The 13766-nt window shown below is 39.9% G+C and overlaps 1 protein-coding gene across 2 annotated transcripts in view; it reads right to left on the bottom strand.

Annotated features, from left to right (window-relative positions):
- The window catches only part of tmem131 (transmembrane protein 131), a 182366-nt gene extending 170865 nt beyond the window's left edge, over window positions 1-11501 (bottom strand). For both annotated transcript variants that reach the window (XM_072262747.1, XM_072262748.1), the window contains exon 1: window positions 11092-11501. In XM_072262747.1, the coding sequence (XP_072118848.1) occupies window positions 11092-11242 (151 nt within the window). In that variant the 5' untranslated portion in view covers window positions 11243-11501. The remainder of the gene's footprint in view (window positions 1-11091) is intronic.
- Window positions 11502-13766: the final 2265 nt, after the last annotated feature.

Genomic DNA, 13766 nt, shown 5'->3' with positions numbered 1-13766 from the left:
ATAAGCCATTAATTAGGCTTGTTCCACCATTCAGCACAAACAAGGTTGAAAAACCACTTCAATACCCTATTCTCCAAACGTCTCTCCATATCCCTTTAGCATTAAGCAATATATTTACCTCCTCCCTAAGTATATTTTATTATTATACCGGTCTTCAGTGGTACAGAATGGCCCACATTACAAAGGTAATTTTCCTTGCTCTCAATTTTATAATGGCATACACCATAACCAGAATCTGACTCCTAGTTCCAGATTTAACAACCAATAGCCAAACTCTCCATGTATTTAGTCTATCTAGAATATTATAGATTTCGCTGGGATCCTGTTGCACTCTTATAAAATCCCGTCAGTCTTTGCACTCCAGGCATCATTCCTTTCTTAATCTTTTTATCAATTTTCAAATTCATAAACATAACAATATTAGTACAAAGAGATTGGGATTACATTATTGGTAATTAGCATATGCAAATATAAACTACAGATAACACAAGTACACCAAGCCTCCCAAACTCTTAACGTAATTAAACATGATAAAAAGAAAAATGAAAAAAATGTCAGGGAAAAAACCCAAATTAGAAAAAACTAAACTGAACTAAACAAAGCTGGGCTATTATATTATATCGGATACAATCATAAATGTCATTAACTCCGCTCCTCTGTCCATATATTTAAGATTAATAAAAAGGATTCGGAAAAGGTCAAGTTACATCATATGAAAGTGTTGAATAAATGGCCTCCAAGTCTCTTCAAATTTAACTGAAGGATCAAAAGTGACACTTCTGATTTTTTTCTAAATTTAAACAAGATATAGTTTGGGAAAACCATTGAAGCGTAGTAGGAGGATTAATCTCTTTCCAATTCAATAAAATGGATCTTCTAGCCATTAACGTAACAAATGCAATCATCCGACGAGCTGTGGAAGATAAATAACTATGCTCCATCATTGGTAAACCAAAAATTGTGGTAATAAGGTGAGGTTTTAAATCAATACGCAAAACTGTTGAAATAGTATCAACAATGTCCTTCCAATATCCAGGTATCATTCCAATGAACCCTTGTGGCATTCCCTTCATGGCAAGAACAGCTTTGCTCATATAAAGCAATCAAAACAGTATACAAAACTTCAGATGCGGCCTTACAGAGGTCCTGTACAGATGCAGCAAAGTTATCTTTGCTCTTGCACTCAGATCTCCTTGCAAATGAAGGTCAACACTTGACTTCCTACCTGCTTACTGCATTTGAATGCCCACCTTCAACAAATGGGGTAGAAAAACACCAGGTCTTGCTGCACATCACATAGAAGCAACCTGCCTACTGGCACAACAGGTCCATCTCAGTGACTCTTCACTCAACCCTGGAACATCTGGACAGAAATGTAGTTCATTCCTCGGTGATTTCAGAAGATCTGTCCTGGGCCCAGCTCATGGGTGCAATTACAAAGAAAGCACTACAGTGCTTCTACTTCCTTAGGAATTTGTGAAAATTCAGCATGACATCTAAAAGTATGACAGACTTCTACAGATGTGTGGGGGGAACAGTATACTGACTGGCTACATCACAGCCTGGTATGGAAACACCAATGCCATTGAACTGAAAATCCTACAAAAAGTAGTGGATACGGCTCAGTCCATCACAGGTAAAGCCCATACCATTGAACACATCTATATGGAATGTTGTCAAAGGAAAGCAGCATCCATCATCAGGGACTCCATCGCCGAGGCAATGCTTTCTTCTCATTGCTGCCAACAGGAGCCTCAGGATTCACACCACCAGGTTCAGGAGCAGTTATTAACCCTCAACTTATCAGGCTCTTGAATGAAAGGAGATAACTTCACTCAATTTCTCTTGCCTATCACTGAACTGTTCCCACAACTTATGGACTCAATTTCAGAATCAGGTTTATTATCACTGGCACGTGTCGTGAAATTTGTTAACTTAGCAGCAGCAGTTCAATGCAATACATAATATAGAAGAAAAAATAATAAATCAATTACAGTATACATATATTGACTAGATTAAAAATCATGCAAAAACAGAAATATATTAAAAAAGTGAGGTAGTGTTCATGAGTTCAATGTCCATTTTAGGAATCGGATGGCAGAGGGGAAGAAGCTATTCCTGTATCTCTGAGTGTGTGCCTCCAGGCTTCTGTACCTCCTACCTGATGGTGACAGTGAGAAAAGGGCATGCTGGGGGTCCTTCAAGGACTCTTCTTCTCATGTTCTCGATATTTATTGCTCACTTATTTATTACTACTATTTCTTTCCTTTTGTATCTGCAGTTTATTGTCTTTTACACACTGGCTGTATGCTCAATTGGTGTGGTCTTTTATTGACTCTATTATGTTAATTGGATTTATTGAGTATGCCCACAAGAAAATAAATCTCTGGGTTGTGTATGGTGACATATATGTACTTTGACAGTAAATTTACTTTGAACTTTAAATACTACAGATAGTGAAAATCTAAAACAAAAAGAATGCTGGAAACACTCAGCAGGTCTGGCAGTATTTATAGAAAAAAAAGTTAATTTTCAAACTGAAAACCCTTACTGTTAAAACTCTTAAATCTTTGCCTCCTGCCCCCCCCCAATGTCCATTCAGATAATAATACATTGCAGACTTTAGAAGAGATGGACAAATCCATCTTTCCATTTTAAACTACATCTGCCATGCATTAGCCTTCTCAACCAATTTGTCTAAAGCACATTGGAACCTCCTTGCATTCTCCTCATAGCTCACATTTCCCCTCCTGCCACAATTCAGCCAATTTATGCGTCATCTGCAAACTTGGAGATATATTTAGTTTCCTATCCAAATCATTAATATTAATTGCAAATAATTGCAGTTTAAGCATTGACCCTAGCAACATCGCTCATCATTACCTGTCACCTGAGAAAAGTCACCAAATTCACTGGAAATATTATATAAACAAATTTAAAGAGCAAAAAAAAAACAGATGTGTTTTCTGCACAGAAGTTTTCAGACTAGATGAATGTGCAATGGGATGAATCTCCTTTTGAGCAAGGTAGGCAATTTCCCTGTTAACAAGTTTGCATTACACACTGACCCTGTTTGTTGGACAGGAAAAAGACACCTGCCGGGATGGTTCTTGAGGGAAGTTGGCCTTTCATGAAAACAGTAAGAAAGATCCATCAGTGAGAGAACAGGATCGGACATGGGTTTTGCTCTACTGGAAATAGAAATGAAAGGTAACATGACTGACGTGAGGAAGTGAGTGAAGGGGCCTGGGCAGACTGTTGAGCAGCAGCCAAACAGAACTGCTGCAAGCTTATAAATAAAGTTTATGAGGAACAGGAATTTTCAGTCTTTACTGAAATTATGCCAAGTTAAACTTACTACGAAAGCCACTTTTGACAACCCCTTCTTCACAAGGTTTAAGAATTGTTCCAATTAAGAGTTGGATCATTCCTTAATCTAGCCTGATGCTACTAACTATAGTTCATTTTAGTAAGCTCCAGAGATTCAACTGCACAAATTTCCCTTCACATAAATACCCTTCCCTGCCACCTTTTCAACACAAATTCATGCCCAATACAGGCCAATCAACTGTAAAACTATTGGTCCAACAGATAGATATTTGTCCCCATTATACTTCTTTCATTAAACCCTTCGCCCCCTTCATAACAGGAAAGTGTAGAGCAGCAGAGGATTCCTGGGGCCCATATCCACTGATCCTTCAAAGTTGCCATGTAAATTGATAGGATTGTTAAGCGTATGGTGTGTTGGCCTTTACTAGTCAGGAGATTAAGTTCAAGAGCCACGAGGTAATGTTGTAGCTCTATAAAAACCTGGTTAGATCACACTTGGAATATGGTTTTCAGTTCTGGTCACCTCATTATAGGAAGATTGCAAAAGCTTTGGAGAGGGTTCAGAGATATACCAAGATGATGCCTGGACTAGAAGGCACATCTTTATTAGATAGGCTGAGCAACTAGGGCTTTTCTCTTTAGAACAAAGGACGATGACAGGTGACTTGATAATAAGGTGCACGTGATAAGCAGCCTGAGACTTTCTGCAGGATGAAAACGGCTAATACAAAGGAGCATAATTTTAAGGTGATTGGAAGAAAATATTGTGGGGGATGTCAGGCAAATTTAAAAAAAAGTGGTGGGGAACACACTGCCAGGGCTGGTGGTAAGGCAAATACATTAGGGGCATTTAAGAAACTCCTAGATAGGTACATGGATGATAGAAAAATAGAGGGTCATAGAGGAAGAAAGGATTAGATTGATTTTAGAGTGGGTTAAAAGATCAGCACAACATCATGAATGAAGGGCCTGTGTTGTGCTGGAGTATTCTATGCTCTAAACATGTAAATATTTGGAAAAGCTCCCCCCCCCCCAAAGAATGTAATTCAATTTTCAGTGCAGCTGGTTTCAAAATAATCCAATTTCAGTCATGGAAAAGTCAATTATACCATTTATATCTATGAAACAGAACTTTAATAAAACTTTTTCAGAAAGGTATATTTTTTTAAAACATAAAAAATTCAGACTCAGCAGAACTCATTCTGTAAAGTGAAAATCAAGTCCAACTTTATATAAACGACAAAGGAAAGTACAATACCACATTAACTGCCTACGCTTTTAGTTTCCAACCTGCCTAGTTTTTGAAATATACTCAAAGGTTGACAGGAAGCCACACAAGTTCTTATCAACACTAAAGTTGAAGCTGATAATATTAACTTCTCTTTGCAAGCAAAAGCCATCACCACCTTATCTGTGCTCTCAGTTTGGCTGCTGCTCAAACTTCTGCCCAGGACCTTTCAATCACTTCTTGTGACTTAGTCATGTTACCTTTCATTTCTATTTCTGGTAGAACAAAAACCTATGTCCTACTCTGTTCTCTCATTGATAAATCTTTCTTACTGTTTTCATGAAAAACCAACCTCCCCATTCTGTTCTCTTAGCTGAAGAACCATCCCAGCACATGCTCAAACATTATTCCCTTTTTTGTACAACAAACAAGAAAAAAGTAATGCAAAATGTAAGCCTGCATTACACTTCAGTATGTAATGCAAACATATTAACAGGGAGGTTGCCTAGTCAAAAGGAAATCCATTCCATTGTGCATTCAACGAAGTCTGAAAGCACTTACAAAATTATCACTCATGGCACAACTCAATATTTATCTACCGGATTTTAATGAATCATGAATTTAAAAAATTCACAATATTCAGAAGTACTCTACACCAGTTATTTTCCTCTTCACCTCAGATTCCAGTGTCTCTCTCAATTCCACACATTCTCCCCCACCGCTCCCCAATTCACCTATCCTTTCCTCACTGCCCTAATCCCCAAAGAAAAACACGTAGTCAAACTCTTCCTGAACCCACTTCTGACTCTTGTTTTCATGCCTTCTATCCTAACATCTCTAAAATCTTGAGCAACATTTCCTTATCTCACCTGTCACTTTCAAACATCTGCTTCAGCTTCTTCTTCATGGAAGAGCTGTTTGTCAGTCTTAACGATAACATTCAGTTCTATATCTTTACTGCTTACTGCCAAACCCACAATCACCTGTGTTACTTGGGCCCATTCTGAATCAATGAAAACCTCCCTCAACTATCAAAGATCAAGTACATTAAGCTTACAGTGAGGGTTAAAAGTAACGAACTTCAACACCAACTGGCTACGCAGGCCAAACACGGCAAAAATGTGGACTATATGTTAAGCTTTAAACCCCACATCCTGTCCAGATAATGTTTATTTTTTATCTACACTATTCATATCCATTTTACTTCAGCCAACCGCAAGTTCCTCTCTTCATACCTGCTATCTTTACAGTTGACTTCTTATTATCCCGGCAATTTTTCTTTATTCTCCACTTACCTTAAACATCTAGTTGTACAGTACTGTGCAAAAAGTATTAGGTTTAATGTATAAAACAGTTCATCTAAAATTTTTGCACAATACTGTATTTGCCAGCTTGAAGTAGAGAGCAAAGGATTGAAGTGGCGAGGGTGGAGCGCCTTGGGAGGGGCATGGGAAGGTGTCAGAGAAGGAGCAGCAGGGGCAAGGTGGGTGTAGACACGCAAGGCCCTGAGACTCTAGGTAAGGTCATTTGATTTCAAACCATTTGTTTATTGGTCATTATGGAATATCTCTCCGGTGCTTCCCATTCTCTTCCCCTTTTCCCAACCATGACTTCCCCTCTCTCTGCCCCCTTCCCACTCAGTCCACAATACAGACTCGTATCAGAAACAGATTTATCACTCACACAAGTTTGTTCTTTGCGGCAGCGGTACAGTGCAATACATAAAATTACTTTAGTACTGTACAAAAGCCTCAGGCATGCCAGCCATACAACTAGACTTTTGCAGAGTACTGTATAAACCTTAGCTGCAAATGCAGAAGAAACAAAAATTTCCCCCCTCCCCCTTTTCTTTCTCCCTCGGCCTCCTGTCCCATGATCCTCTTATATCCCTTTTGCCAATCAACTGTCCAGCTCTTGGCTCCATCCCTCCCCTCCTGCCTTCTCCTATCATTTTGGATCTCCCCCTCCCACTTTCAAATCTCTTACTAGCTCTTCTTTCAGTTAGTCCTGACGAAGGGTCTCAGCCCGAAACGTCGACTGTACCTCTTCCCAGAGATGATGCCTGGCCTGCTGCGTTCACTAGCAACTTTGATGTGTGTTGCAAAAATCAAAGACCTAACATTTAATTAGTCTTTACCTCAAGAGGATTCAAAATCAAGTCAGGAAGTTATGCTTCAAATTGCAGATTCAATATAGAGCACTGCCTCTAGTTTTGGGCAACAAACCTCAGCAAATGTCAACTTGGAAGTAGTATGATTTACAAACCGGCAAGGAGCAAATCGTCTACTTGAAAAGTCTTATGTAGTTAAGAAGAACTAGGCTTCGCAATATAGACATTTCTCACTTGCCCAGAAACAGGGCATCTCTGTATTTCATCCATGTTCATGCCAGAATACAATACCCATTCCACACTTTGACTTTTCCTGAGGGAAGGATTCCTCTACTGTAGCATCTAATAAATATGACCCAGATCTACCCAGTTTGATGTGAACAATGCTACACTATACTTTAGTGTCCTTGATCAGATTGTACCTGGGGAAGTGAGATTAGAATGAATAGTGTTGTGTTTCCCAGACTTTCCAAGTATGAGCAGATCAAAATTAGACAGCATTCTGAAGTTAAACCAGAGTCTTGCACAATAACAAAAGGACTAAGTCTTGTGTTAGCATAATATGTGCCTTATGTACAACTAGGAATTGTTTGCTTTGCCTTAGCTATGGTCATGAACCTTTAAAGGGTGGTTTTACTTCCACCATTTCATCATTTGTCATATCTTTAAAAATTCAAGTTATTTTTATTTCCTCAAAACCAAGTATGCCCACCTACTGTTGCAAAACATCCAGAAGCAAAAAGAATCACTATTGTCAGGAATACAAGTCAGATTCTAGTGAAAAGTCTGAGACTGATTTGTAATTGTTACGACAGCCAGGAAGGGAAAGTGAATTTGAAACAGGCTTAGTTTCAACTCAGGTCAACAGGGATGGTAGAAAGAGGAAATGCAGCTAACAAGCTATGCACTCAGGCACATAGATTCATCATTGAACTCAAGCTCTTCATTTCACAAGACCAACATACAAATGTAAACTACATTATAAAGCAGTTAACCATGAGGAAAGGAACACACACTTTAAAGAGTTTTGATTGCATGTATCCAAACTAATTAATGATACAATCTTATTTACTTGGAAGTTTATTGGATCTCATTCACAATGTAAAACTCACTTGGGCTTATTATGACACCCATTAACATGGGTAGTTCTCAGACTACTGTACTTCTAAATCTTATCCCATCAGCATGGATCAATTTCTACATGTATATTAAAATCAGCTAACTTATCTCTGCACATTTCCACACATCATCTTACTTGATTTTGCCAGGTTATTTTCCACAACATTAATGAACAGAATAGGCCTTAAATTGCTCTATCTATAAACAATGCACAAAACCAAACCACTGGATTCAAGAATCCATCCCTAACTACTCTTTCGAGGTGTTTGTAGCTGGACACTCAAGCTTCAGTGGTTAATTCTTGCGAACACTTCAAACATTACTCCTATTCCTCATCACAACAACATAGCCCTCTGGAACGTTGCTCAGTTTTATGCCCATCTTACATGTCATCCCATTGAATCACCTGTACGTTTACCACATCATGACTCTCTCTGACCATCCACTCAAATTTCTCCGAACACAAACCCCAGTACTTTCAAACCTCCACTTCTTGTACTCTGCCAGAAATACCATTCCTGTCAAATCATAGCCCCACTTCCGGACTTGAGTACGTAACCACGGTTTAAAATTCAGTTCAGCTGAGTAAGAGTTACATACCCTTCGTCTACTGCGACTATGCCAATCATGTCTATTCATACTAATCCCACTACTTGCATTAACTCTCTCTCCATCCCTTCCTCATTTAAATAATGTCTAGATGCCCATTACTGATCCTGCCTCCAACACCCCTTCCTGCAGCCGATTCCAGATAGCAGCTACCCTGAAACGTTTATCCCGCTTTATCCTCTTTAAACTTGTGTTGCTACTTTCAGGGAACTACATACTTGTACATCAAGATCTGCTCAACAACACTCCCTAGGGAACTGCCATTCACAGTGCTCATCCTGCCTGGTTTAACTTCCTAAAACGCATCACTTTGCACTGAAGGTGAATGTTTTATTGTCAAAGCCCGGTCAGTTTGTTCAAGCAAACAAATTACTCCAACTTATCATGCAAAAGAGTGTGCAAACCTCGAAAGCCTGGAATCGATGTCATTCTCATTTGAGTACGAAGGTTGTGGAATGAAGAGCCTCTCCAAAATCCTAGCTTAAAATTCCAGGTACACACACTAAAGGGAACTTTGCAGCACCAGTGATCGTTCAGACAAGATATTAAAATAAAGCACTGTATGCTCAGCTCAATATAAAAGATCCCATAACAGAATTGAACTGCAGGAAATTAACCCCAAGCAATGTCTCTCAAAAAGATCACCATACCATTATCACACTGAGATCTTGCTGTGCACAAGTCAGTTGCCACATTTCCTCTATTGCATCTATGGTAACACTTAAAGTTCTTCATTGACCAGAAAGGTACAGTACTAATTTCAAGTCTGTCTTTAAACAAAGACTTATCCCTCAACGAAAGATTTAGTCATTTGCCTCACTGCTGCTTGTAGATGCTCTGTACACTGAATGCCACGTTTGCCTTTTATAAATGTTTAATCATTTAAAAAATAAATTAATTGACTGCAAAGTGTTTTTGATATCTCAAGGACATGAAAAGCCCTATTTAAAAGTTCACAAGCCCCAAGCTCTCCAACTTTCACTGGACTCCCAAAATTACTGAATGCAACACCTCTGCCCAAAAATCCTTTTGCATAACATCCCACCCTTCATCTTAACACTATAACTAACCTAAACTCTCAAGACCATTTCTTTAAAACCGTTTTCCCACTGCTTCTTTGCTGCTCCCCTATCAGATCAACACCACTTTCTCATTACTTTCTTAGACTCTACACTGCTTAGACTTGTCTGCCCGAAAATACATATTAACAATATAAAAAATAACTATGGCTGCAAACAAAGGACGAATAACCATGGCATTAATCAACTCATACTCTTAAGCCATGTCAAAATTTGACATTAGCTTTTATTTTGATTGGAAGTGATTGAGTCAGAGGGGCAGAAGCGAAGACGACTTATTCCAAGTGGTAACCCCTAATACAATGTTCCAACTCTTCTTGTTTGATATTAATGTGAGTCATACAACTTCCTGATAGCATAAAAAAGACATTTCCACCTCTTGACACCCCACCCCTCATGAGGGTCATTATATAGGTGTGGCTTCGGAACACTTTGGGCAGCTGCTCGTCAGGTATCAAACAATATGTTAATACATGCTTGGAGGAAGGCCTACGTAAAGTGACATAGCTAACTTAAAGTGAAGCCCATTACTTTAGCTGTAGACAAATTGAAATGCAGAAGTGATGTAAAGTTTTCAAGAACTGTAGTTGTGTATGAAAAGTCAATGTCACAAAATTTCAGCTCCCTAAACCTGAAAATTATCGATCATTGCCAGAGATACTAATAAATGAGATGTTGCTATTTTTACCAGTTGATCAGGTTACATTTACTAGAGCTTACCAGGCTCATCACAGTGTTTGTCTATTTTAGCAAACTCCAACACTAACTAATCCACACAAAGCTCTAAACATAAGATGGGGCGATACTTTTTATTTAACATGTTCGTGTATGAATATTATTCCTTCTTCCTTTGTGCACCAATGTAATGGAAAAAAACAAAGTAAACCAAGTTCCTCACTAAAAAAAAATTGAAATGTCACTTTCACTAATATCCACAACAAATTAATGCAAGCCATTCGGAGAAACGCTAAACTTCTGACAATTCAAGTGATAAAGCTCAAATTAAGTAATTCACAAGAAAAGGATGTAAATACTCAGATCTCACTTTTGTCCAAGCATCGTGTTCCTCTGCTGCCTTGGTTTATTTAAGTCTCTTACACTAAAGGCCCCAACATATTTTCCAGAGAGAATGAGCAAATTAAATACTTCCGACTTGCTCGCAGAAACGCTCCTACGAATCGCTCAAAGATATTTTTAAAATAAATTACCATTCCCTGAAGGGGTTAGGAATAAAAACACCTCGTGTCAATGTGTTCTTATTGTGGCCCTTCCTTCTCCCTTTAGGCCGAGCGGAGCCTCGGGCTGGTGTACATAAGAGTGGCGGCCAACCGCCTATCCCGGGCGGCTACGACACCTGAACCTCGCTGGCCTCGTTAATCCATACCCTCTTAAATAACGTGCCTAAAAACATATTTCATTATAGAAGCGGCCTTAAAACAACAGGAGGCTAAATTTAGACAGGGAGGAGAGGCTTCCGATCGGATCCTTCAAAAATAATTTACCGCTTTTTTAGGCATTCTTTATTAAATTAAATTAAAATTATGGTCAGTGAAGACGGTGCTGTGGAGGGTGGGGGGGGGAGGGTTGATAATAGCGATTATGTTTATTTAACTAACCTTCTGTCGTCCCCTCCGCCAGGCGCACACAGGCCGTAATAAATAGATGGAGTCCCAAAAGTAGCAGTGCTGGCGGGGAGGGACAAGTGCTGGCGCTCCACCGCGGCTGCTGTCCCGAGCTGTGCGAACCCGCCGCCTTCCACTTCGCCATGCTGCTTTCCGACTGACTGAGAGAGTGTGGCTGCAGCCCGAGTGGGTGCTGGGAGGCGAGGCGAGGCGAGGCGAGGGGAGGGGTAGGCAGGCACGACCCCTCAGCTCGCCAGTGAGCACACAGCCTGACTCGCCCTGCCTCTGGCTGTGCGCTGGTTACAGCACCTCCCTTTTCACTACCGTTCGCACACCTCCCCTCCAAAGCACACGGCAAACTAAAGAGGAAATACTTAGAAGCATCAACACAGAATAACAAACGCAGTTGCCTCCTTCTATTTCCTCTATTTTCCACGTCTCTTTCCCACTTCACTCTTTCACCTTCTGCTCCAAATCTCTCAGCCACATCCTCTTTTCTTTCTCAAACACACACGCTCAATATCCTTATCCCGCCCCACCTCCTCTTCTACCGCTATACCTTATATTATCTTCTGCCGACTCTCTCAAACACAGTCTCCTTATCCCATTCCCTCGTCTTTTTCTTTTTTCTTCTACCCCCTCTCTTCTCCCTTCCTAGAAAATTGCTAATGAGAAATCCCACCAATTAAGCAAGGGCCAAATCAGAGAAAGAGGAAATGCTAAGTACTCACTAATAACCTACACTATCATAAAGTGACATTATTACTCCTCCCCAACTCAAAAGGCAAAGAGCTCCGCCAACTAAAACTAACTAACATGAGACCCATAAACTCATCTATCTGATTCATTGCTTTTTTCTCTTTGAACACCAATCACAACCCCACCCCACCAGAAATAAAATAAGGAGGCCACCAATTAGGGATATGAGCAATGCTGACATGTGAATTTTAAGAATTTTAAGTTTTTTAAGAAATGGGGATTTATTTAAATCCAAGACTAAAGTGAAGTAAAATGTTATATATGGTGAATGAAATACATCCAGGAGTGGTTACCTACACAGATACTGTATTAATATAGAGCTCTTAAGAAAAGAAAACAACACGCATAGACAACGTTTACACAATTTAAGAATATTATTAAAGTCTCAACATTTTATATAACCATATAACAATTACAGCACGGAAACAGGCCATCTTGGCCCTTCCAGTCCATCCTGAATTCTTACTCTCACCTAGTCCCACCGACCTGCACTCAGCCCATAACCCTCCATTCCTTTCCTGTCCATATAGCTGTCCAATTTAACTCTAAACGACAACATCGAACCTGCCTCAACCACTTCTGCTGGAAGCTCGTTCCACACAGCAACCACTCTCTGAGTAAAGAAGTTCCCCCTCATGTTACCCCTAAACTTTTGCCCTTTAACTCTCAACTCATGTCCTCTTGTTTGAATCTCCCCCACTCTCAATGGAAAAAGCCTATCCACGTCAACTCTATCAATCCCCCTCATGATTTTAAACACCTCTATCAAGTGCCCCCTCAACCTTCCACGTTCCGAAGAATAAAGACCCAACTTGTTCAACCTTTCTCTGTAACTTAGGTGATGAGACCCAGGTAACATTCTTAATACTATAAAATGCACTCTTCAACTCACAGTCTCCTCCTTGTGACCTTGCACCTTATTGTCAATCTCCAATGCACTTTCTCTACTGTAACACTTTATTCTCCACTCTTCTATTATATTATTTGACCTTGCACTACCTCAATGCATTGTTGTAATGAATTGATTTGTATAAATGGTATGCAAGACAAGTTTTGAAGATACCTCAGTATATATGACAATAATAAACAAATTTACCAAATTGCTGCATCTGACATATCAAAATCAGAAAAAGGTTTATTATCACTGTTCTGTGTGAAACGGACCTGATGAGGGGTCTGAGCCCAAAACATTGACCCTTTATTCATTTCCAGAGATGATGTCTGATCTGCTGAGTTCCTCCTTGAGTGTTTGTTACTCTGGATTTTGTAGCATGTCTTTTGTATTTGAACTATGTTGGCATAGGCCAAAATTTTATGGTTGCAAGCAGAGCAAAATTGTTAATGTTGAGCACCAAATAACTGTGAAACTGACAACAACTTCTAGAGAATCCACAAGAATAGTTAAACATGTAAATAGAGGAGTTACTACTAGTAATTCCTTGTACCTGCACAGATAATTACAGATATTCTAGCATAGTCTACATACGGCAGGAGGAGAGAGAGCCGTGCGCAGCCCTCCAGTGAAAAATGATATTGTATCTGTTAAATAGGGGCCGTGGACAATTCTGATTTGATGGAGGGGGACATGAAAGCACAGAGGAACATCTGGAGAAATTTCTGAAACGCTCGTTCGCTGCTGTCGTTACTGCATGGTCGGGAATCTTCCGGAGGGTAGGCCTCAAAATCCCCGGCTTTGCCTGCTGTTGGGGACTGAGATTGAGGTCGAATCGTTCGGACAGAGATGGCGCTCAGTACTCAGTGTCGGAGAGCTGATTCGGAGGCTCGAAGTTTTCGGATGACTCAGAGACGGATTGTGGTCAGGCATGGCTGGGAGAGTTTTTCTTCCTTCTCCCGTCTGCGTGAGATGTGGGATATTTGAGAGACTTTGAACTCTTACTGTGCTCATGGAC

The sequence above is a fragment of the Mobula birostris genome, chromosome 7, assembly GCF_030028105.1.
Source record: "Mobula birostris isolate sMobBir1 chromosome 7, sMobBir1.hap1, whole genome shotgun sequence".
Lineage (NCBI taxonomy): Eukaryota > Metazoa > Chordata > Chondrichthyes > Myliobatiformes > Myliobatidae > Mobula > Mobula birostris.
The sequence above is the reverse complement of the archived record's forward strand: the minus strand, read 5'-3'. Positions and strand labels throughout refer to the sequence as shown.